The 26,180-nt window shown below is 55.9% G+C and overlaps 1 protein-coding gene across 1 annotated transcript in view; it reads right to left on the bottom strand.

Moving 5' to 3' along the window:
- Positions 1-25,523, bottom strand: part of CORO1A (coronin 1A) — a 39,800-nt gene extending 14,277 nt beyond the window's left edge. Inside the window, exons 1-4 of the mRNA XM_072119562.1 lie at positions 25,373-25,523; positions 24,465-24,667; positions 3,942-4,064; positions 3,723-3,852 (exon numbers count right to left, since the gene is read on the bottom strand). Coding sequence (XP_071975663.1) covers positions 3,723-3,852; positions 3,942-4,064; positions 24,465-24,667; positions 25,373-25,508 — 592 coding nt within the window. The 5' untranslated portion in view covers positions 25,509-25,523. The remainder of the gene's footprint in view (positions 1-3,722; positions 3,853-3,941; positions 4,065-24,464; positions 24,668-25,372) is intronic.
- Between the last annotated feature and the right edge of the window lie 657 nt (positions 25,524-26,180).

Raw genomic sequence — 26,180 nt, 5'->3', positions numbered from 1 at the left:
CTCACAGATAACAGTGCACCCTGTGCCCCCTCTTACCTGCACTCTCACAGATAACAGTGCACCCTGTGCCCCCTCTTACCTGCACTCTCACAGATAACAGTGCACCCTGTGCCCCCTCTTACTTACCTGCACTCTCACAGATAACAGTGCAGCCTGTGCCCCCTCTTACTTACCTGCACTCTCACAGATAACAGTGCACCCTGTGCCCCCTCTTACCTGCACTCTCACAGATAACAGTGCACCCTGTGCCCCCTCTTACCTGCACTCTCACAGATAACAGTGCACCCTGTGCCCCCTCTTACTTACCTGCACTCTCACAGATAACAGTGCACCCTGTGCCCCCTCTTACCTGCACTCTCACAGATAACCGTGCACCCTGTGCCCCCTCTTACCTGCACTCTCACAGATAACAGTGCCGCCTGTGCCCCCTCTTACCTGCACTCTCACAGATAACAGTGCAGCCTGTGTCCCCTCTTACCTGCACTCACAGATAACAGTGCACCCTGTGCCCCCTCTTACCTGCACTCTCACAGATAACAGTGCAGCCTGTGCCCCCTCTTACCTGCACTCTCACAGATAACAGTGCACCCTGTGCCCCCTCTTACCTGCACTCTCACAGATAACAGTGCACCCTGTGCCCCCTCTTACCTGCACTCTCACAGATAACAGTGCACCCTGTGCCCCCTCTTACCTGCACTCTCACAGATAACAGTGCACCCTGTGCCCCCTCTTACCTGCACTCTCACAGATAACAGTGCAGCCTGTGCCCCCTCTTACCTGCACTCTCACAGATAACAGTGCACCCTGTGCCCCCTCTTACCTGCACTCTCATAGATAACAGTGCAGCCTGTGCCCCCTCTTACCTGCACTCTCACAGATAACAGTGCACCCTGTGCCCCCTCTTACTTGCACTCTCACAGATAACAGTGCACCCTGTGCGCCCTCTTACCTGCACTCTCACAGATAACAGTGCACCCTGTGCCCCCTCTTACCTGCACTCTCACAGATAACAGTGCACCCTGTGCCCCCTCTTACCTGCACTCTAACAGATAACAGTGCACCCTGTGCCCCCTCTTACCTGCACTCTCACAGATAACAGTGCACCCTGTGCCCCCTCTTACCTGCACTCTCACAGATAACAGTGCAGCCTGTGCCCCCTCTTACCTGCACTCTCACAGATAACAGTGTCGCCTGTGCCCCCTCTTACCTGCACTCTCACAGATAACAGTGCAGCCTGTGCCCCCTCTTACCTGCACTCTCACAGATAACAGTGCACCCTGTGCCCCCTCTTACCTGCACTCTCACAGATAACAGTGCACCCTGTGCCCCCTCTTACCTGCACTCTCACAGATAACAGTGCACCCTGTGCCCCCTCTTACCTGCACTCTCACAGATAACAGTGCACCCTGTGCCCCCTCTTACCTGCACTCTCACAGATAACAGTGCACCCTGTGCGCCCTCTTACCTGCACTCTCACAGATAACAGTGCACCCTGTGCGCCCTCTTACCTGCACTCTCACAGATAACAGTGCACCCTGTGCGCCCTCTTACCTGCACTCTCACAGATAACAGTGCACCCTGTGCCCCCTCTTACCTGCACTCTCACAGATAACAGTGCACCCTGTGCCCCCTCTTACCTGCACTCTCACAGATAACAGTGCTCCCTGTGCCCCCTCTTACCTGCACTCTCACAGATAACAGTGCACCCTGTGCCCCCTCTTACCTGCACTCTCACAGATAACAGTGCAGCCTGTGCCCCCTCTTACCTGCACTCTCACAGATAACAGTGCACCCTGTGCCCCCTCTTACCTGCACTCACAGATAACAGTGCACCCTGTGCCCCCTCTTACCTGCACTCTCACAGATAACAGTGCAGCCTGTGCCCCCTCTTACCTGCACTCTCACAGATAACAGTGCACCCTGTGCCCCCTCTTACCTGCACTCTCACAGATAACAGTGCAGCCTGTGCCCCCTCTTACCTGCACTCTCACAGATAACAGTGCACCCTGTGCCCCCTCTTACCTGCACTCATAGATAACAGTGCACCCTGTGCCCCCTCTTACCTGCACTCTCACAGATAACAGTGCACCCTGTGGCTCCTCTTACCTGCACTCTCACAGATAACAGTGCACCCTGTGCCCCCTCTTACCTACACTCACAGATAACAGTGCAGCCTGTGCCCCCTCTTACCTGCACTCACAGATAACAGTGCAGCCTGTGCCCCCTCTTACCTGCACTCACACAGATAACAGTGCCGCCTGTGCCCCCTCTTACCTGCACTCACAGATAACAGTGCACCCTGTGCCCCCTCTTACCTGCACTCACAGATAACAGTGCACCCTGTGCCCCCTCTTACCTGCACTCTCACAGATAACAGTGCAGCCTGTGCCCCCTCTTACTTGCACTCTCACAGATAACAGTGCACCCTGTGCCCCCTCTTACCTGCACTCTCACAGATAACAGTGCACCCTGTGCCACCTCTTACCTGCACTCTCACAGATAACAGTGCACCCTGTGCCCCCTCTTACCTGCACTCTCACAGATAACAGTGCACCCTGTGCCCCCTCTTACCTGCACTCTCACAGATAACAGTGCAGCCTGTGCCCCCTCTTACCTGCACTCACAGATAACAGTGCACCCTGTGCCCCCTCTTACCTGCACTCTCACAGATAACAGTGCAGCCTGTGCCCCCTCTTACCTGCACTCACAGATAACAGTGCCGCCTGTGCCCCCTCTTACCTGCACTCTCACAGATAACAGTGCACCCTGTGCCCCCTCTTACCTGCACTCTCACAGATAACAGTGCAGCCTGTGCCCCCTCTTACCTGCACTCACAGATAACAGTGCACCCTGTGCCCCCTCTTACCTGCACTCTCACAGATAACAGTGCACCCTGTGCGCCCTCTTACCTGCACTCTCACAGATAACAGTGCACCCTGTGCCCCCTCTTACCTGCACTCTCACAGATAACAGTGCAGCCTGTGCCCCCTCTTACCTGCACTCTCACAGATAACAGTGCTCCCTGTGCCCCCTCTTACCTGCACTCTCACAGATAACAGTGCACCCTGTGCCCCCTCTTACCTGCACTCTCACAGATAACAGTGCAGCCTGTGCCCCCTCTTACCTGCACTCTCACAGATAACAGTGCACCCTGTGCCCCCTCTTACCTGCACTCACAGATAACAGTGCACCCTGTGCCCCCTCTTACCTGCACTCTCACAGATAACAGTGCAGCCTGTGCCCCCTCTTACCTGCACTCTCACAGATAACAGTGCACCCTGTGCCCCCTCTTACCTGCACTCTCACAGATAACAGTGCAGCCTGTGCCCCCTCTTACCTGCACTCTCACAGATAACAGTGCACCCTGTGCCCCCTCTTACCTGCACTCTCACAGATAACAGTGCAGCCTGTGCCCCCTCTTACCTGCACTCTCACAGATAACAGTGCACCCTGTGCCACCTCTTACCTGCACTCACAGATAACAGTGCACCCTGTGCCCCCTCTTACCTGCACTCTCACAGATAACAGTGCAGCCTGTGCCCCCTCTTACCTGCACTCTCACAGATAACAGTGCAGCCTGTGCGCCCTCTTACCTGCACTCTCACAGATAACAGTGCACCCTGTGCCCCCTCTTACCTGCACTCTCACAGATAACAGTGCAGCCTGTGCCCCCTCTTACCTGCACTCTCACAGATAACAGTGCACCCTGTGCCCCCTCTTACCTGCACTCAGTAGCACATTCTGGGCAGTCGGGTGCCACAGAACAATCCCCACCCTCTTTGTGTGACCCTCCAGGGTGACAATGGGCTCTGTGAGGGAGCGGGTGAGCCCGCCGTCGGGAATCTCCCATACCTGGTGTAATAAGAAGAGACATGAATGTGCTGCCCCCACCCTGGGGCTGTCCCCCCCCCCCCTCCATACGCAGGGTGACCCCCTCTTACCATGACGGTGCAGTCCTCGGAGCCGCTGGCGATGACATTGTCGTTGTGTGGGCACCAATCTATGTCCAGCACCGGAGCCGTGTGCCCACAGACCAGAGGCTGCGACTTATCCAGACGCCCTGTCTGTGGAGAGATGACACGTGAGGAATACTCTGCAGAGCATCGCTCAGCCCTGTCTGTGGAGAGATGACACGTGAGGAATACTCTGCAGAGCATCGCTCAGTCCTGTCTGTGGAGAGTTGACACGTGAGGAATACTCTGCAGAGCATCGCTCAGTCCTGTCTGTGGAGAGATGACACGTGAGGAATAATCTGCAGAGCATCGCCCAGTCCTGTCTGTGGAGAGATGACACTTGAGGAATAATCTGCTGAGCATCGCCCAGTCCTGTCTGTGGAGAGGTGACACGAGAGGAATACTCTGCAGGTACCCATCCTGCAGAGCATCGCTAAGTCCTGTCTGTGGAGAGATGACGTGAGGAATTCTCTGCAGACCATCGCTCAGTCCTGTCTGTGGAGAGATGACACGTGAGGAATACTCTGCAGAGCATCGCTCAGTCCTGTCTGTGGAGAGATGACACGTGAGGAATAATCTGCTGAGCATCGCCCAGTCCTGTCTGTGGAGAGGTGACACGAGAGGAATACTCTGCAGGTACCCATCCTGCAGAGCATCGCTAAGTCCTGTCTGTGGAGAGATGACGTGAGGAATTCTCTGCAGACCATCGCTCAGTCCTGTCTGTGGAGAGATGACACGTGAGGAATACTCTGCAGAGCATTGCTCAGTTCTGTCTGTGGAGAGATGACACGTGAGGAATACTCTGCAGAGCATTGCTCAGTCCTGTCTGTGGAGAGATGACATGTGAGGAATACTCTGCAGAGCATTGCTCAGTCCTGTCTGTGGAGAGATGACACGTGAGGAATACTCTGCAGAGCATCACTCAGTCCTGTTTGGTCTCCCTCCCTGCACTGCACACGTTACTCAGCAGGGGGCGGCACTGAGCACAGGGGGAGTATAGGGAATCACTGTGTGTAAATGATTGGGGCGATATACACTCACTGGCCACTTTATTAGGTACACCTGTCCAACTGCTCGTTAACACTTAATTTCTAATCAGCCAATCACATGGCGGCAGTGCATTTAGGCATGTAGACATGGTCAAGACAATCTCCTGCAGTTCTCCCGAGCATCAGTATGGGGAAGAAAGGTGATTTGTGGCCTTTGAACGTGGCATGGTTGGTGGTGCCAGAAGGGCTGGTCTGAGTATTTCAGAAACTGCTGATCTACTGGGATTTTCACGCACAACCATCTCTAGGGTTTACATAGAATGGTCCAAAAAAGAAAAAACATCCAGTGAGCGGCAGTTCTGTGGGCGGAATACCTTGTTGATGCCAGAGGTCAGAGGAGAATGGGCAGACTGGTTCGAGCTGATAGAAAGGCAACAGTGACTCAAATCACCCCCCGTTACAACCAAGGTAGGCAGAAGAGCATCTCTGAACGCACAGTACGTCCAACTTTGAGGCAGATGGGCTACAGCAGCAGAAGACCACACCGGGTGCCACTCCTTTCAGCTAAGAACAGGAAACTGAGGCTACAATTTGCACAAGCTCATCCAAATTGGACAGTAGAAGATTGGAAAAACGTTGCCTGGTCTGAGGAGTCTCGATTTCTGCTGCGACATTCGGATGGTAGGGTCAGAATTTGGTACAACAACATGAAAGCATGGATCCATCCTGCCTTGTATCAGCGGGTCAGGCTGGTGGTGGTGGTGTCATGGATCCATCCTGCCTTGTATCAGCGGCTCAGGCTGGTGGTGGTGGTGTCATGGATCCATCCTGCCTTGTATCAGCGGGTCAGGCTGGTGGTGGTGGTGTCATGGATCCATCCTGCCTTGTATCAGCGGGTCAGGCTGGTGGTGGTGGTGTCATGGATCCATCCTGCCTTGTATCAGCGGTTCAGGCTGGTGGTGGTGGTGTCATGGATCCATCCTGCCTTGTATCAGCGGGTCAGGCTGGTGCTGGTGTCATGGATCCATCCTGCCTTGTATCAGCGGCTCAGGCTGGTGGTGGTGGTGTCATGGATCCATCCTGCCTTGTATCAGCGGCTCAGGCTGGTGGTGGTGGTGTCATGGATCCATCCTGCCTTGTATCAGCGGGTCAGGCTGGTGGTGGTGGTGTCATGGATCCATCCTGCCTTGTATCAGCGGGTCAGGCTGGTGGTGGTGGTGTCATGGATCCATCCTGCCTTGTATCAGCGGCTCAGGCTGGTGGTGGTGGTGGTGTCATGGATCCATCCTGCCTTGTATCAGCGGGTCAGGCTGGTGGTGGTGGTGTCATGGATCCATCCTGCCTTGTATCAGCGGCTCAGGCTGGTGGTGGTGGTGTCATGGATCCATCCTGCCTTGTATCAGCGGTTCAGGCTGGTGGTGGTGGTGTCATGGATCCATCCTGCCTTGTATCAGCGGGTCAGGCTGGTGGTGCTGGTGTCATGGATCCATCCTGCCTTGTATCAGCGGGTCAGGCTGGTGCTGGTGGTGTCATGGATCCATCCTGCCTTGTATCAGCGGCTCAGGCTGGTGGTGGTGGTGTCATGGATCCATCCTGCCTTGTATCAGCGGGTCAGGCTGGTGGTGGTGGTGTCATGGATCCATCCTGCCTTGTATCAGCGGCTCAGGCTGGTGGTGGTGGTGTCATGGATCCATCCTGCCTTGTATCAGCGGGTCAGGCTGGTGGTGCTGGTGTCATGGATCCATCCTGCCTTGTATCAGCGGGTCAGGCTGGTGGTGGTGTCATGGATCCATCCTGCCTTGTATCAGCGGGTCAGGCTGGTGGTGGTGGTGTCATGGATCCATCCTGCCTTGTATCAGCGGGTCAGGCTGGTGGTGGTGGTGTCATGGATCCATCCTGCCTTGTATCAGCGGGTCAGGCTGGTGGTGCTGGTGTCATGGATCCATCCTGCCTTGTATCAGCGGGTCAGGCTGGTGGTGGTGGTGTCATGGATCCATCCTGCCATGTATCAGCGGGTCAGGCTGGTGGTGGTGGTGTCATGGATCCATCCTGCCTTGTATCAGCGGGTCAGGCTGGTGGTGGTGGTGTCATGGATCCATCCTGCCATGTATCAGCGGGTCAGGCTGGTGGTGGTGGTGTCATGGATCCATCCTGCCTTGTATCAGCGGGTCAGGCTGGTGCTGGTGGTGTCATGGATCCATCCTGCCCTGTATCAGCGGCTCAGGCTGGTGGTGGTGGTGTCATGGATCCATCCTGCCTTGTATCAGCGGCTCAGGCTGGTGGTGCTGGTGTCATGGATCCATCCTGCCTTGTATCAGCGGGTCAGGCTGGTGGTGGTGGTGTCATGGATCCATCCTGCCTTGTATCAGCGGCTCAGGCTGGTGGTGCTGGTGTCATGGATCCATCCTGCCTTGTATCAGCGGCTCAGGCTGGTGGTGGTGGTGTCATGGATCCATCCTGCCTTGTATCAGCGGGTCAGGCTGGTGGTGCTGGTGTCATGGATCCATCCTGCCTTGTATCAGCGGGTCAGGCTGGTGGTGGTGGTGTCATGGATCCATCCTGCCTTGTATCAGCGGGTCAGGCTGGTGGTGGTGGTGTCATGGATCCATCCTGCCTTGTATCAGCGGGTCAGGCTGGTGGTGGTGGTGTCATGGATCCATCCTGCCTTGTATCAGCGGCTCAGGCTGGTGGTGGTGGTGTCATGGATCCATCCTGCCTTGTATCAGCGGGTCAGGCTGGTGGTGGTGTCATGGATCCATCCTGCCTTGTATCAGCGGGTCAGGCTGGTGGTGGTGGTGTCATGGATCCATCCTGCCTTGTATCAGCGGGTCAGGCTGGTGGTGGTGGTGTCATGGATCCATCCTGCCTTGTATCAGCGGGTCAGGCTGGTGGTGGTGGTGTCATGGATCCATCCTGCCTTGTATCAGCGGGTCAGGCTGGTGGTGGTGGTGTCATGGATCCATCCTGCCTTGTATCAGCGGCTCAGGCTGGTGGTGCTGGTGTCATGGATCCATCCTGCCTTGTATCAGCGGGTCAGGCTGATGGTGGTGGTGTCATGGATCCATCCTGCCTTGTATCAGCGGCTCAGGCTGGTGGTGCTGGTGTCATGGATCCATCCTGCCTTGTATCAGCGGCTCAGGCTGGTGGTGGTGGTGTCATGGATCCATCCTGCCTTGTATCAGCGGGTCAGGCTGGTGGTGCTGGTGTCATGGATCCATCCTGCCTTGTATCAGCGGCTCAGGCTGGTGGTGGTGGTGTCATGGATCCATCCTGCCTTGTATCAGCGGGTCAGGCTGGTGGTGGTGGTGTCATGGATCCATCCTGCCTTGTATCAGCGGGTCAGGCCGGTGGTGCTGGTGTCATGGATCCATCCTGCCTTGTATCAGCGGGTCAGGCTGGTGGTGGTGGTGTCATGGATCCATCCTGCCTTGTATCAGCGGGTCAGGCTGGTGGTGGTGGTGTCATGGATCCATCCTGCCTTGTATCAGCGGTTCAGGCTGGTGGCGGTGGTGTCATGGATCCATCCTGCCTTGTATCAGCGGCTCAGGCTGGTGCTGGTGGTGTCATGGATCCATCCTGCCTTGTATCAGCGGCTCAGGCTGGTGGTGGTGGTGTCATGGATCCATCCTGCCTTGTATCAGCGGATCAGGCTGGTGGTGGTGGTGTCATGGATCCATCCTGCCTTGTATCAGCGGATCAGGCTGGTGGTGGTGGTGTCATGGATCCATCCTGCCTTGTATCAGCGGGTCAGGCTGGTGGTGGTGGTGTCATGGATCCATCCTGCCTTGTATCAGCGGGTCAGGCTGGTGGTGGTGGTGTCATGGATCCATCCTGCCTTGTATCAGCGGGTCAGGCTGGTGGTGGTGGTGTCATGGATCCATCCTGCCTTGTATCAGCGGGTCAGGCTGGTGGTGGTGGTGTCATGGATCCATCCTGCCTTGTATCAGCGGGTCAGGCCGGTGGTGCTGGTGTCATGGATCCATCCTGCCTTGTATCAGCGGGTCAGGCTGGTGGTGGTGGTGTCATGGATCCATCCTGCCTTGTATCAGCGGCTCAGGCTGGTGGTGGTGGTGTCATGGATCCATCCTGCCTTGTATCAGCGGCTCAGGCTGGTGGTGGTGGTGTCATGGATCCATCCTGCCCTGTATCAGCGGGTCAGGCTGGTGGTGGTGGTGTCATGGATCCATCCTGCCTTGTATCAGCGGGTCAGGCTGGTGGTGGTGATGTCATGGATCCATCCTGCCTTGTATCAGCGGGTCAGGCCGGTGGTGCTGGTGTCATGGATCCATCCTGCCTTGTATCAGCGGCTCAGGCTGGTGGTGGTGGTGTCATGGATCCATCCTGCCTTGTATCAGCGGCTCAGGCTGGTGGTGGTGGTGTCATGGATCCATCCTGCCTTGTATCAGCGGGTCAGGCTGGTGGTGGTGGTGTCATGGATCCATCCTGCCTTGTATCAGCGGGTCAGGCTGGTGCTGGTGGTGTCATGGATCCATCCTGCCTTGTATCAGCGGGTCAGGCTGGTGCTGGTGGTGTCATGGATCCATCCTGCCTTGTATCAGCGGGTCAGGCTGGTGGTGGTGTCATGGATCCATCCTGCCTTGTATCAGCGGGTCAGGCTGGTGGTGGTGATGTCATGGATCCATCCTGCCTTGTATCAGCGGGTCAGGCCGGTGGTGCTGGTGTCATGGATCCATCCTGCCTTGTATCAGCGGGTCAGGCTGGTGGTGGTGGTGTCATGGATCCATCCTGCCTTGTATCAGCGGCTCAGGCTGGTGGTGTCATGGATCCATCCTGCCTTGTATCAGCGGGTCAGGCTGGTGGTGCTGGTGTCATGGATCCCTCCTGCCTTGTATCAGCGGCTCAGGCTGGTGGTGGTGGTGTCATGGATCCATCCTGCCTTGTATCAGCGGCTCAGGCTGGTGGTGGTGGTGTCATGGATCCATCCTGCCTTGTATCAGCGGCTCAGGCTGGTGGTGGTGGTGTCATGGATCCATCCTGCCTTGTATCAGCGGGTCAGGCTGGTGGTGGTGGTGTCATGGATCCATCCTGCCTTGTATCAGCGGGTCAGGCTGGTGGTGGTGGTGTCATGGATCCATCCTGCCTTGTATCAGCGGGTCAGGCTGGTGCTGGTGGTGTCATGGATCCATCCTGCCTTGTATCAGCGGGTCAGGCTGGTGGTGCTGGTGTCATGGATCCATCCTGCCTTGTATCAGCGGCTCAGGCTGGTGGTGGTGGTGTCATGGATCCATCCTGCCTTGTATCAGCGGGTCAGGCTGGTGGTGGTGGTGTCATGGATCCATCCTGCCTTGTATCAGCGGGTCAGGCTGGTGGTGCTGGTGTCATGGATCCATCCTGCCTTGTATAATGGGTCAGGCTGGTGGTGCTGGTGTCATGGATCCATCCTGCCTTGTATCAGCGGCTCAGGCTGGTGGTGCTGGTGTCATGGATCCATCCTGCCTTGTATCAGCGGGTCAGGCTGGTGGTGGTGGTGTCATGGATCCATCCTGCCTTGTATCAGCGGCTCAGGCTGGTGGTGGTGGTGTCATGGATCCATCCTGCCTTGTATCAGCGGGTCAGGCTGGTGGTGCTGGTGTCATGGATCCATCCTGCCTTGTATCAGCGGCTCAGGCTGGTGGTGGTGGTGTCATGGATCCATCCTGCCTTGTATCAGCGGGTCAGGCTGGTGGTGGTGGTGGTGTCATGGATCCATCCTGCCTTGTATCAGCGGGTCAGGCTGGTGGTGGTGGTGTCATGGATCCATCCTGCCTTGTATCAGCGGATCAGGCTGGTGGTGGTGGTGTCATGGATCCATCCTGCCTTGTATCAGCGGGTCAGGCTGGTGGTGGTGGTGTCATGGATCCATCCTGCCTTGTATCAGCGGCTCAGGCTGGTGGTGGTGGTGTCATGGATCCATCCTGCCTTGTATCAGCGGGTCAGGCTGGTGGTGGTGGTGTCATGGATCCATCCTGCCTTGTATCAGCGGGTCAGGCTGGTGGTGGTGGTGTCATGGATCCATCCTGCCTTGTATCAGCGGATCAGGCTGGTGGTGGTGGTGTCATGGATCCATCCTGCCTTGTATCAGCGGGTCAGGCTGGTGGTGGTGGTGTCATGGATCCATCCTGCCTTGTATCAGCGGCTCAGGCTGGTGGTGGTGGTGTCATGGATCCATCCTGCCTTGTATCAGCGGGTCAGGCTGGTGGTGGTGGTGTCATGGATCCATCCTGCCTTGTATCAGCGGGTCAGGCTGGTGGTGCTGGTGTCATGGATCCATCCTGCCTTGTATCAGCGGGTCAGGCTGGTGGTGCTGGTGTCATGGATCCATCCTGCCTTGTATCAGCGGGTCAGGCTGGTGGTGGTGTCATGGATCCATCCTGCCTTGTATCAGCGGCTCAGGCTGGTGGTGGTGGTGTCATGGATCCATCCTGCCTTGTATCAGCGGGTCAGGCTGGTGGTGGTGGTGTCATGGATCCATCCTGCCTTGTATCAGCGGGTCAGGCTGGTGGTGGTGGTGTCATGGATCCATCCTGCCTTGTATCAGCGGCTCAGGCTGGTGGTGGTGGTGTCATGGATCCATCCTGCCTTGTATCACCGGGTCAGGCTGGTGGTGGTGGTGTCATGGATCCATCCTGCCTTGTATCAGCGGGTCAGGCTGGTGGTGGTGGTGTCATGGATCCATCCTGCCTTGTATCAGCGGGTCAGGCTGGTGGTGCTGGTGTCATGGATCCATCCTGCCTTGTATCAGCGGCTCAGGCTGGTGGTGTCATGGATCCATCCTGCCTTGTATCAGCGGCTCAGGCTGGTGGTGGTGGTGTCATGGATCCATCCTGCCCTGTATCAGCGGCTCAGGCTGGTGGTGGTGGTGTCATGGATCCATCCTGCCTTGTATCAGCGGGTCAGGCTGGTGGTGGTGGTGTCATGGATCCATCCTGCCTTGTATCAGCGGGTCAGGCTGGTGGTGGTGGTGTCATGGATCCATCCTGCCTTGTATCAGCGGCTCAGGCTGGTGGTGGTGGTGTCATGGATCCATCCTGCCTTGTATCAGCGGGTCAGGCTGGTGGTGGTGGTGTCATGGATCCATCCTGCCTTGTATCAGCGGGTCAGGCTGGTGGTGGTGGTGTCATGGATCCATCCTGCCTTGTATCAGCGGGTCAGGCTGGTGGTGGTGGTGTCATGGATCCATCCTGCCTTGTATCAGCGGCTCAGGCTGGTGGTGGTGGTGTCATGGATCCATCCTGCCTTGTATCAGCGGGTCAGGCTGGTGGTGGTGGTGTCATGGATCCATCCTGCCTTGTATCAGCGGGTCAGGCTGGTGGTGGTGGTGTCATGGATCCATCCTGCCTTGTATCAGCGGGTCAGGCTGGTGCTGGTGGTGTCATGGATCCATCCTGCCTTGTATCAGCGGGTCAGGCTGGTGGTGGTGGTGTCATGGATCCATCCTGCCTTGTATCAGCGGCTCAGGCTGGTGCTGGTGGTGTCATGGATCCATCCTGCCTTGTATCAGCGGCTCAGGCTGGTGGTGGTGTCATGGATCCATCCCGCCTTGTATCAGCGGGTCAGGCTGGTGGTGCTGGTGTCATGGATCCATCCTGCCTTGTATCAGCGGGTCAGGCTGGTGGTGGTGGTGTCATGGATCCATCCTGCCTTGTATCAGCGGGTCAGGCTGGTGGTGGTGGTGTCATGGATCCATCCTGCCTTGTATCAGCGGGTCAGGCTGGTGGTGGTGGTGTCATGGATCCATCCTGCCTTGTATCAGCGGGTCAGGCTGGTGGTGGTGGTGTCATGGATCCATCCTGCCTTGTATCAGCGGTTCAGGCTGGTGGTGGTGGTGTCATGGATCCATCCTGCCTTGTATCAGTGGGTCAGGCTGGTGGTGGTGGTGTCATGGATCCATCCTGCCTTGTATCAGCGGGTCAGGCTGGTGGTGGTGTCATGGATCCATCCTGCCTTGTATCAGCGGGTCAGGCTGGTGGTGCTGGTGTCATGGATCCATCCTGCCTTGTATCAGCGGCTCAGGCTGGTGGTGTCATGGATCCATCCTGCCTTGTATCAGCGGCTCAGGCTGGTGGTGGTGGTGCCATGGATCCATCCTGCCCTGTATCAGCGGGTCAGGCTGGTGCTGGTGTCATGGATCCATCCTGCCTTGTATCAGTGGGTCAGGCTGGTGGTGGTGGTGTCATGGATCCATCCTGCCTTGTATCAGCGGGTCAGGCAGGTGGTGGTGTCATGGATCCATCCTGCCTTGTATCAGTGGGTCAGGCTGGTGGTGGTGGTGTCATGGATCCATCCTGCCTTGTATCAGCGGGTCAGGCTGGTGCTGGTGTCATGGATCCATCCTGCCTTGTATCAGCGGGTCAGGCTGGTGGTGGTGGTGTCATGGATCCATCCTGCCTTGTATCAGCGGGTCAGGCTGGTGCTGGTGTCATGGATCCATCCTGCCTTGTATCAGCGGCTCAGGCTGGTGGTGGTGGTGTCATGGATCCATCCTGCCTTGTATCAGCGGGTCAGGCTGGTGCTGGTGGTGTCATGGATCCATCCTGCCTTGTATCAGCGGCTCAGGCTGGTGGTGGTGGTGTCATGGATCCATCCTGCCTTGTATCAGCGGGTCAGGCTGGTGGTGGTGGTGTCATGGATCCATCCTGCCTTGTATCAGCGGCTCAGGCTGGTGGTGGTGTCATGGATCCATCCTGCCTTGTATCAGCGGGTCAGGCTGGTGGTGGTGGTGTCATGGATTTATCCTGCCTTGTATCAGCGGCTCAGGCTGGTGGTGGTGGTGTCATGGATCCATCCTGCCTTGTATCAGCGGGTCAGGCTGGTGGTGGTGGTGTCATGGATCCATCCTGCCTTGTATCAGCGGGTCAGGCTGGTGGTGGTGTCATGGATCCATCCTGCCTTGTATCAGCGGGTCAGGCTGGTGGTGGTGGTGTCATGGATCCATCCTGCCTTGTATCAGCGGGTCAGGCTGGTGGTGGTGGTGTCATGGATCCATCCTGCCTTGTATCAGCGGGTCAGGCTGGTGGTGGTGGTGTCATGGATCCATCCTGCCTTGTATCAGCGGGTCAGGCTGGTGGTGGTGGTGTCATGGATCCATCCTGCCTTGTATCAGCGGGTCAGGCTGGTGGTGGGGGTGTCATGGATCCATCCTGCCTTGTATCAGCGGGTCAGGCTGGTGGTGCTGGTGTCATGGATCCATCCTGCCTTGTATCAGCGGCTCAGGCTGGTGGTGGTGGTGTCATGGATCCATCCTGCCTTGTATCAGCGGCTCAGGCTGGTGGTGGTGGTGTCATGGATCCATCCTGCCTTGTATCAGCGGGTCAGGCTGGTGCTGGTGGTGTCATGGATCCATCCTGCCTTGTATCAGCGGCTCAGGCTGGTGGTGGTGGTGTCATGGATCCATCCTGCCTTGTATCAGCGGGTCAGGCTGGTGCTGGTGGTGTCATGGATCCATCCTGCCTTGTATCAGCGGCTCAGGCTGGTGGTGGTGGTGTCATGGATCCATCCTGCCTTGTATCAGCGGCTCAGGCTGGTGGTGGTGGTGTCATGGATCCATCCTGCCTTGTATCAGCGGGTCAGGCTGGTGCTGGTGGTGTCATGGATCCATCCTGCCTTGTATCAGCGGCTCAGGCTGGTGGTGGTGGTGTCATGGATCCATCCTGCCTTGTATCAGCGGGTCAGGCTGGTGCTGGTGGTGTCATGGATCCATCCTGCCTTGTATCAGCGGCTCAGGCTGGTGGTGGTGGTGTCATGGATCCATCCTGCCTTGTATCAGCGGGTCAGGCTGGTGCTGGTGGTGTCATGGATCCATCCTGCCTTGTATCAGCGGGTCAGGCTGGTGGTGGTGGTGTCATGGATCCATCCTGCCTTGTATCAGCGGCTCAGGCTGGTGGTGGTGGTGTCATGGATCCATCCTGCCTTGTATCAGCGGGTCAGGCTGGTGGTGGTGGTGTCATGGATCCATCCTGCCTTGTATCAGCGGGTCAGGCTGGTGGTGGTGGTGTCATGGATCCATCCTGCCTTGTATCAGCGGGTCAGGCTGGTGGTGGTGGTGTCATGGATCCATCCTGCCTTGTATCAGCGGGTCAGGCTGGTGGTGGTGGTGTCATGGATCCATCCTGCCTTGTATCAGCGGCTCAGGCTGGTGGTGGTGGTGTCATGGATCCATCCTGCCTTGTATCAGCGGCTCAGGCTGGTGGTGGTGGTGTCATGGATCCATCCTGCCTTGTATCAGCGGGTCAGGCTGGTGGTGGTGGTGTCATGGATCCCTCCTGCCTTGTATCAGCGGCTCAGGCTGGTGGTGGTGGTGTCATGGATCCATCCTGCCTTGTATCAGCGGTTCAGGCTGGTGGTGGTGGTGTCATGGATCCATCCTGCCTTGTATCAGCGGGTCAGGCTGGTGGTGGTGTCATGGATCCATCCTGCCTTGTATCAGCGGCTCAGGCTGGTGGTGGTGGTGTCATGGATCCATCCTGCCTTGTATCAGCGGGTCAGGCTGGTGGTGGTGGTGTCATGGATCCATCCCGCCTTGTATCAGCGGTTCAGGCTGGTGGTGGTGGTGTCATGGATCCATCCTGCCTTGTATCAGCGGGTCAGGCTGGTGGTGGTGTCATGGATCCATCCTGCCTTGTATCAGCGGCTCAGGCTGGTGGTGGTGGTGTCATGGATCCATCCTGCCTTGTATCAGCGGCTCAGGCTGGTGGTGGTGGTGTCATGGATCCATCCTGCCTTGTATCAGCGGCTCAGGCTGGTGGTGGTGGTGTCATGGATCCATCCTGCCTTGTATCAGCGGGTCAGGCTGGTGGTGGTGGTGTCATGGATCCATCCCGCCTTGTATCAGCGGTTCAGGCTGGTGGTGCTGGTGTCATGGATCCATCCTGCCTTGTATCAGCGGGTCAGGCTGGTGGTGGTGGTGTCATGGATCCATCCTGCCTTGTATCAGCGGGTCAGGCTGGTGGTGGTGTCATGGATCCATCCTGCCTTGTATCAGCGGCTCAGGCTGGTGGTGGTGGTGTCATGGATCCATCCTGCCTTGTATCAGCGGGTCAGGCTGGTGCTGGTGGTGTCATGGATCCATCCTGCCTTGTATCAGCGGGTCAGGCTGGTGGTGCTGGTGTCATGGATCCATCCTGCCTTGTATCAGCGGGTCAGGCTGGTGGTGGTGGTGTCATGGATCCATCCTGCCTTGTATCAGCGGCTCAGGCTGGTGGTGCTGGTGTCATGGATCCATCCTGCCTTGTATCAGCGGCTCAGGCTGGTGGTGGTGGGGTCATGGATCCATCCTGCCTTGTATCAGCGGGTCAGGCTGGTGGTGGTGGTGTCATGGATCCATCCTGCCTTGTATCAGCGGTTCAGGCTGGTGGTGGTGTCATGGATCCATCCTGCCTTGTATCAGCGGCTCAGGCTGGTGGTGGTGGTGTCATGGATCCATCCTGCCTTGTATCAGCGGGTCAGGCTGGTGGTGGTGGTGTCATGGATCCATCCTGCCCTGTATCAGCGGCTCAGGCTGGTGGTGGTGGTGTCATGGATCCATCCTGCCTTGTATCAGCGGGTCAGGCTGGTGGTGCTGGTGTCATGGATCCATCCTGCCTTGTATCAGCGGCTCAGGCTGGTGGTGGTGGTGTCATGGATCCATCCTGCCTTGTATCAGCGGGTCAGGCTGGTGGTGGTGGTGTCATGGATCCATCCTGCCTTGTATCAGCGGGTCAGGCTGGTGGTGCTGGTGTCATGGATCCATCCTGCCTTGTATCAGCGGGTCAGGCTGGTGGTGGGGGTGTCATGGATCCATCCTGCCTTGTATCAGCGGGTCAGGCTGGTGGTGCTGGTGTCATGGATCCATCCTGCCTTGTATCAGCGGGTCAGGCTGGTGGTGGTGGTGTCATGGATCCATCCTGCCTTGTATCAGCGGGTCAGGCTGGTGGTGGTGGTGTCATGGATCCATCCTGCCCTGTATCAGCGGCTCAGGCTGGTGGTGGTGGTGTCATGGATCCATCCTGCCTTGTATCAGCGGGTCAGGCTGGTGCTGGTGGTGTCATGGATCCATCCTGCCTTGTATCAGCGGGTCAGGCTGGTGGTGCTGGTGTCATGGATCCATCCTGCCTTGTATCAGCGGGTCAGGCTGGTGGTGGTGGTGTCATGGATCCATCCTGCCTTGTATCAGCGGCTCAGGCTGGTGGTGCTGGTGTCATGGATCCATCCTGCCTTGTATCAGCGGCTCAGGCTGGTGGTGGTGGTGTCATGGATCCATCCTGCCTTGTATCAGCGGGTCAGGCTGGTGGTGGTGGTGTCATGGATCCATCCTGCCCTGTATCAGCGGCTCAGGCTGGTGGTGGTGGTGTCATGGATCCATCCTGCCTTGTATCAGCGGCTCAGGCTGGTGGTGGTGGTGTCATGGATCCATCCTGCCTTGTATCAGCGGCTCAGGCTGGTGGTGCTGGTGTCATGGATCCATCCTGCCTTGTATCAGCGGGTCAGGCTGGTGGTGGTGTCATGGATCCATCCTGCCTTGTATCAGCGGCTCAGGCTGGTGGTGGTGGTGTCATGGATCCATCCTGCCTTGTATCAGCGGCTCAGGCTGGTGGTGGTGGTGTCATGGATCCATCCTGCCTTGTATCAGCGGCTCAGGCTGGTGGTGGTGGTGTCATGGATCCATCCTGCCTTGTATCAGCGGGTCAGGCTGGTGGTGGTGGTGTCATGGATCCATCCCGCCTTGTATCAGCGGTTCAGGCTGGTGGTGCTGGTGTCATGGATCCATCCTGCCTTGTATCAGCGGGTCAGGCTGGTGGTGGTGGTGTCATGGATCCATCCTGCCTTGTATCAGCGGGTCAGGCTGGTGGTGGTGTCATGGATCCATCCTGCCTTGTATCAGCGGCTCAGGCTGGTGGTGGTGGTGTCATGGATCCATCCTGCCTTGTATCAGCGGGTCAGGCTGGTGCTGGTGGTGTCATGGATCCATCCTGCCTTGTATCAGCGGGTCAGGCTGGTGGTGCTGGTGTCATGGATCCATCCTGCCTTGTATCAACGGGTCAGGCTGGTGGTGGTGGTGTCATGGATCCATCCTGCCTTGTATCAGCGGCTCAGGCTGGTGGTGCTGGTGTCATGGATCCATCCTGCCTTGTATCAGCGGCTCAGGCTGGTGGTGGTGGGGTCATGGATCCATCCTGCCTTGTATCAGCGGGTCAGGCTGGTGGTGGTGGTGTCATGGATCCATCCTGCCTTGTATCAGCGGTTCAGGCTGGTGGTGGTGTCATGGATCCATCCTGCCTTGTATCAGCGGCTCAGGCTGGTGGTGGTGGTGTCATGGATCCATCCTGCCTTGTATCAGCGGGTCAGGCTGGTGGTGGTGGTGTCATGGATCCATCCTGCCCTGTATCAGCGGCTCAGGCTGGTGGTGGTGGTGTCATGGATCCATCCTGCCTTGTATCAGCGGGTCAGGCTGGTGGTGCTGGTGTCATGGATCCATCCTGCCTTGTATCAGCGGCTCAGGCTGGTGGTGGTGGTGTCATGGATCCATCCTGCCTTGTATCAGCGGGTCAGGCTGGTGGTGGTGGTGTCATGGATCCATCCTGCCCTGTATCAGCGGCTCAGGCTGGTGGTGGTGGTGTCATGGATCCATCCTGCCTTGTATCAGCGGCTCAGGCTGGTGGTGGTGGTGTCATGGATCCATCCTGCCTTGTATCAGCGGGTCAGGCTGGTGGTGCTGGTGTCATGGATCCATCCTGCCTTGTATCAGCGGCTCAGGCTGGTGGTGGTGGTGTCATGGATCCATCCTGCCTTGTATCAGCGGGTCAGGCTGGTGGTGGTGGTGTCATGGATCCATCCTGCCTTGTATCAGCGGGTCAGGCTGGTGGTGCTGGTGTCATGGATCCATCCTGCCTTGTATCAGCGGGTCAGGCTGGTGGTGGGGGTGTCATGGATCCATCCTGCCTTGTATCAGCGGGTCAGGCTGGTGGCGGTGGTGTCATGGATCCATCCTGCCTTGTATCAGCGGGTCAGGCTGGTGGCGGTGGTGTCATGGATCCATCCTGCCTTGTATCAGCGGCTCAGGCTGGTGGTGGTGCTGGTGTCATGGATCCATCCTGCCTTGTATCAGCGGCTCAGGCTGGTGGTGGTGGTGTCATGGATCCATCCTGCCTTGTATCAGCGGGTCAGGCTGGTGGTGGTGGTGTCATGGATCCATCCTGCCTTGTATCAGCGGGTCAGGCTGGTGGTGGTGGTGTCATGGATCCATCCTGCCTTGTATCAGCGGCTCAGGCTGGTGGTGCTGGTGTCATGGATCCATCCTGCCTTGTATCAGCGGCTCAGGCTGGTGGTGGTGGTGTCATGGATCCATCCTGCCTTGTATCAGCGGGTCAGGCTGGTGCTGGTGGTGTCATGGATCCATCCTGCCTTGTATCAGCGGGTCAGGCTGGTGGTGGTGGTGTCATGGATCCATCCTGCCTTGTATCAGCGGCTCAGGCTGGTGGTGCTGGTGTCATGGATCCATCCTGCCTTGTATCAGCGGGTCAGGCTGGTGGTGGTGGTGTCATGGATCCATCCTGCCTTGTATCAGCGGGTCAGGCTGGTGGTGCTGGTGTCATGGATCCATCCTGCCTTGTATCAGCGGGTCAGGCTGGTGGTGGTGGTGTCATGGATCCATCCTGCCATGTATCAGCGGGTCAGGCTGGTGGTGGTGGTGTCATGGATCCATCCTGCCTTGTATCAGCGGCTCAGGCTGGTGGTGGTGGTGTCATGGTGTCTTTGGGCCCCTTGGTACAATGCCACAGCCTACCTGAGTATTGTTGCTGACCATGTCCATCCCTTTATGAGCACAATGTACCCTGTAACATCTGATGGCTACTTTCAGCAGGATAATGCGCCATGTCATAAAGCTGGAAGCATCTCAGACTGGTTTCTTGAACATGACAATGAGGTCACTGGACACAAATGGCTCCACAGTCACCAGATCTCAATCCAATAGAGCATCTTTAGGATGTGGTGGAACGGGAGATTCGCATCATGGATGTGCAGCCGACAAATCTGCGGCAACTGTGTGATGCCATCATGTCACTATGGAGCAAAATCTCTGAGGAGCTTCCAGCACCTTGTTGTATCTATGCCACGAAGAATTGAGGCAGTTCTGAAGGCAAAAGGGGGTCCAAGCCGTTACTAGCATGGTGCACCTAATAAAGTGGCCGGTGAGTGTATATGACAGGAGGCGTTGCAGATAATCTGAGTGGAGCATCAGAGGCGGAGCAGCGCGATGAGCTGCGGTTAGATGCTCTGCAGCAGTATAATATGATGTGGGTGACGCTTCTTCCTGTGGTTTGCACTAGAAGGTGTCGCAGTAATCCACCTGCAGGACCAAATAAGGTCAGGACCGAGCCGAGGTGTCACCAGCACTTCCCCTATTACTGCAGGCCACACTCCGGGGAGCGCGCTCACTATATACACACTATATACACACTATACACTCACTATATACACACTATATACACACTCACTATATACACACTATACACTCACTATACACCAGGGATCACACAGAGTCACATCAGTCCAACCTTACAGTCACAGGAAACAGCATGATGACTCTAATTACACCGCCATACAGTGCTCTATACATTATTATACCGCCATACCGTGTTATTGTACCGCCATACAGTGCTCTATACATTATTATACCGCCATACCGTGTTATTGTACCGCCATACAGTGCTCTATACATTATTATACCGCCATACCGTGTTATTGTACCGCCATACAGTGCTCTATACATTATTATACCGCCATACCGTGTTATTGTACCGCCATACAGTGCTCTATACATTATTATACCGCCATACCGTGTTATTGTACCGCCATACAGGGCTCTATTCATTATTATACCGCCATACCGTGTTATTGTACCGCCATACAGTGCTCTATACATTATTATACCGCCATACCGTGTTATTGTACCACCATACAGTGCTCTATACATTATTATACCGCCATACCGTGTTATTGTATCGCCATACCGTGTTATTATACCTCCATACCGTGTTATTGTACCGCCATACCGTGTTATTGTACCGCCATACAGTGTTATTGTACCGCCATACCGTGTTATTATACCTCCATGCCGTGTTATTATACCGCCATACCGTGTTATTATACCGCCATACCGTGTTATTATACCTCCATACCGTGTTATTGTATCGCCATACCGTGTTATTATACCGCCATACCGTGTTATAATACCGCCATACCGTGTTATTGTACCGCCATACCGTGTTATTGTACCGCCATACAGTGTTATTGTACCGCCATACTGTGTTATTATACCTCCATACCGTGTTATTATACCGCCATACCGTGTTATTATGCCGCCATACCGTGTTATTATACCGCCAAACAGTGTTATTGTATCGCCATACAGTGTTATTATACCGCCATACAGTGTTATTGTATCGCCATACCGTGTTATTGTACCGCCATACCGTGTTATTGTATCGCCATACCGTGTTATTATACCGCCATACCGTGTTATTGTATCGCCATACCGTGTTATTATACCTCCATACCGTGTTATTGTATCGCCATACCGTGTTATTATACCGCCATACCGTGTTATAATACCGCCATACCGTGTTATTGTACCGCCATACCGTGTTATTGTACCGCCATACAGTGTTATTGTATCGCCATACCGTGTTATTGTACCGCCATACAGTGTTATTGTACCGCCATACCTTGTTATTATACCTCCATACCGTGTTATTATACCGCCATACCGTGTTATTATACCGCCATACAGTGTTATTGTATCGCCATACCGTGTTATTGTACCGCCATACCGTGTTATTGTATCGCCATACCGTGTTATTATACCGCCATACCGTGTTATTGTATCGCCATACCGTGTTATTATACCTCCATACCGTGTTATTGTATCGCCATACCGTGTTATTGTATCGCCATACCGTGTTATTATACCGCCATACCGTGTTATTGTATCGCCATACCGTGTTATTATACCTCCATACCGTGTTATTGTATCGCCATACAGTGTTATTGTATCACCATACAGTGTTATTGTATCGCCATACCGTGTTATTATACCGCCATACCGTGTTATAATACCGCCATACCGTGTTATTGTACCGCCATACCGTGTTATTGTACCGCCATACAGTGTTATTGTACCGCCATACCTTGTTATTATACCTCCATACCGTGTTATTATACCGCCATACCGTGTTATTATACCGCCATACAGTGTTATTGTATCGCCATACAGTGTTATTATACCGCCATACAGTGTTATTGTATCGCCATACAGTGTTATTGTATCGCCATACAGTGTTATTGTATCGCCATACAGTGCTATACCATATCCCCCTTTATAATGGCGTCCAGTGCTATATAACACACTGCTATACGCTGTGCGGGGCCCTGCACTTTGCCCTCAGGTGTGCACGGGGCTGATAAGTATGTGCCCCTTTCCTGCAGATAATGGTGGGTGCTGCAGGATCCCCCCCCCCCCCCGACTCCATGTTTGTTGTGTTATATCCTCCTCCTCAGCTTTTATGTTGGTCATAAGACGTCTCCCCCCCGAGGGCATCGCATACCCCCCCCCCCCATACACACATGGCGGTATGTCACGGGGGGACACAGGGGCCATTGTGTGCGGCTACAACTGCTCAGCCCCTGTGTGTCATCCACACCACGAGGGCCAGGTACCGGCCATCATCAGAGTATACCGCCATATACTGCTTACATCACCGCCATATAGTGCTTACATCACCGCCATATAGTGCTTACATCACCGCCATATACTGCTTACATCACCGCTATATACTGCTTACATCACCGCCATATAGTGCTTACATCACCGCCATATACTGCTTACATCACCGCCGTAGACTGCTTACATCACCGCCTTATACTGCCGACATCACCGCCATATACTGCTTACATCACCGCCATATACTGCTTACATCACCGCCATATAGTGCTTACATCACCGCCATATACTGCTTACACCACCGCCGTATATTGCTTACATCACCGCCGTATACTGCTTACATCACCGCCGTATACTGCTTACATCACCGCCGTATACTGTTTACATCACCGCCATATACTGCTTACATCACCGCCATATATTGCTTACATCACCGCCTTATACTGTTTACATCACCGCCATATACTGCCGACATCACCGCCATATACTGCTTACATCACCGCCGTATACTGCTTACATCACCGCCATATACTGCTTACATCACCGCCATATACTGCTTACATCACCGCCATATACTGCTTACATCACCGCCATAAACTGCCTACATCACCGCCGTATACTGCTTACATCACCGCCATATACTGTTTACATCACCGCCATATACTGCCTACATCACCGCCATATACTGCCTACATCACCGCCGTATACTGCCGACATCACCGCCATATACTGCTTACATCACCGCCATATACTGCCGACATCACCGCCGTATACTGCTTACACCACCGCCATATACTGCCTACATCACCGCCGTATACTGCTTACATCACCGCCATATACTGTTTACATCACCGCCATATAGTGCAGACATGTGATGTCACCACGTCCTGTCACCCTGCATGTGATGTCCTAGTACTAGTGCAGTATTATTATTGGTTGGTGCTATATATGGATGTATAGATGCTGTGATTGGTGACTCCATATGTAGTGGGTGGAGTCAGGAGATGTATGTACATATATGTCCTCATCCTCTTCACCTGCGTCTCTTCTCTTATCTCCACTTCCTTTCACTAAACCACAAGATCCGGGACACGGCGACGCTCCCAGCGCTGCATCACCGACTTCACACCCATCACCCGCCTCACACCCGTCATCATCACCGACTTCACACCCATCACCCGCCTCACACCCGTCATCATCACCCGCCTCACACCCATCACCCGCTTCACACCAGTCACCATCACCCGCCTCACACCCATCACCCGCCTCACACCCGTCACCGTCACCCGCCTCACACCCGTCACCCGCCCCACACCCGTCACCATCACCCGCCTCACACCCGTCACCATCACCCGCCTCACACCCGTCACCATCACCCACCTCACACCCGTCACCCGCCTCACGCCCGTCACCATCACCCGCATCACACCCGTCACCATCACCCGCCTCACACCCGTCACCATCACCCTCCTCACACCCGTCACCCGCCTCACGCCCGTCACCATCACCCTCACACCCGTCACCCTCACCCGCCTCACGCCCCGTCACCTTCACCCGCCTCACACCCATCACCCACCTCACACCCGTCACCCTCACCCGCCTCACGCCCCGTCACCTTCACCCGCCTCACACCCATCACCCACCTCACACCCGTCACCCGCCTCACGCCCGTCACCATCACCCTCCTCACACCCGTCACCGTCACCCGCCTCACACCCGTCACCCGCCTTACGCCCCGTCACCTGCCTCACGCCCGTCACCATCACCCGCCTCATGCCCATCACTCGCCTCACACTCGTCACCCGCCTCACACTCGTCACCCACCTTGGACAGGGGCAGCACCATGAAGGCGCCTCCGCCGCTCGCCTCCACCACGATGGCCAGGAACTTGGGGTTGACAGAGCAGAAGTTGCTGTCCCACGTGTTCTGCGACACTCGGATGTCGTCGTAGCACTGATCGGCCTTCACCGGCTGCCCGAAGACATGGCGGAACTTACTGGAGCGGACGACCTTCCTCATGACCAGGCCTGGGAGAGGGCAGAAGGGTCAGTGTATGGGGGGCAATGGCCTGGGAGAGGGCAGAAGGGTCAGTGTATGGGGGGCAATGGCCGGGTGTCAGGAGGAGGCTGCTAAAGCAATGGGGGAGATTTATCATTGGTTTCCATGGGCAACTAGAACATTTTTACCTCAGAAACTTAATCAGAGCTCAGCTTTCATTTTATAAACAGCTGTGAGGAAATGAAAGCTGAGCTCTGATTGGTTAGAACTAGAACAGTTCTGCTCGGAGAGACTTTGATAAATCTCCCCCGATGTGTCCCTGGGAAACAGGAGAAGAGCGGCCCAGTAATGGGGTCCAGCTAATCTGGAACAGGGGAACCAGTATAGAGGGGTCCTGGTGTCAGGAGGAGGCCATGTAAAGCTTGTCCTGGTCACACACACAAGCCGCACATTACGATTGATGCTCAGTGTTTGGGGGTTCAGCTGACACATTTAGGATATAATGGGGAGTCCTAGTCCCGGGGTCAGGAGGAGGCTGGTAAAGCAGGTCGTGGTCAGAAATCCCATTGTCTGTACCCCAATAATCCGGGAACTAATGGGGTCCCACAACTTCATTCATCTATTTGGGGGGGGGGGGGGTGAGGTTGTGATATTGGGGTCTGCGAAACGAGGAGGATGAAAGAAGAGAGAGGGGGCACTACAAGCCCCCCATTACATCCCCCGCACCCACTTACCTGAGTATACGCAGTGGGGTCCGGGGCAGGGTGATGCTCGCTGTCGGCTGCCTGGAGTCCAAACTAAAACTTCTGCTTTTTGATGCTTATTCTGCAAGAGGAGGAGGAGGAGGCAGGAAGCGGAGGGGGGGCTCATCTGCAGGGGAGGGCAATGTGCAGCGCGTAAAGGGTTAACCAGATTGGGGGCATGAAGGGGTTAATGGGTCGCCACTGCGAGGGAAGCAGATATAGAGGACGGTGATGCTGAGATTACTGGGCATCAGGACTCACTGGACAGAAAACTCAGCTGTGACGGGCGAGAGATCCTCACAGAGATGCAGGGGCCCCCGCTACTGCACCCAGTGATTGTGTGGTATAACATATATCACCATGGCTGCTGCAGAACCTCTTTGGGGTGAGTATCTGCTGATGACTGTAGTTCCTCCTGTCACATCTGCGCTTCCTGCCCAAATTACTGATGTAACCGAAACATTTCATCACCAGATCCCACATCCTGCAGTGTGCACAGCGCCCGACACTACAACCCCCAGCATACACAGCGCCCAACACTACAACCCCCATCATGTACAGCGCTCAACACTACAACCCCCAGCATGCACAGAGCCCGACACTACAACCCCCAGCATGCACAGCGCCCAACACTACAACCCCCAGCATGTACAGCGCCCAACACTACAACCCCCAGCATGTACAGCGCCCAACACTACAACCCCCAGCATACACAGCGCCCGACACTACAACCCCCAGCATGTACAGCGCCCAACACTACAACCCCCAGCATGCACAGAGCCCGACACTACAACCGCCA

Source organism: Engystomops pustulosus, chromosome 8 (genome assembly GCF_040894005.1).
Source record: "Engystomops pustulosus chromosome 8, aEngPut4.maternal, whole genome shotgun sequence".
In the NCBI taxonomy this organism is placed as follows: domain Eukaryota; kingdom Metazoa; phylum Chordata; class Amphibia; order Anura; family Leptodactylidae; genus Engystomops; species Engystomops pustulosus.
This window is presented reverse-complemented; position numbering and strand designations above follow the sequence as displayed.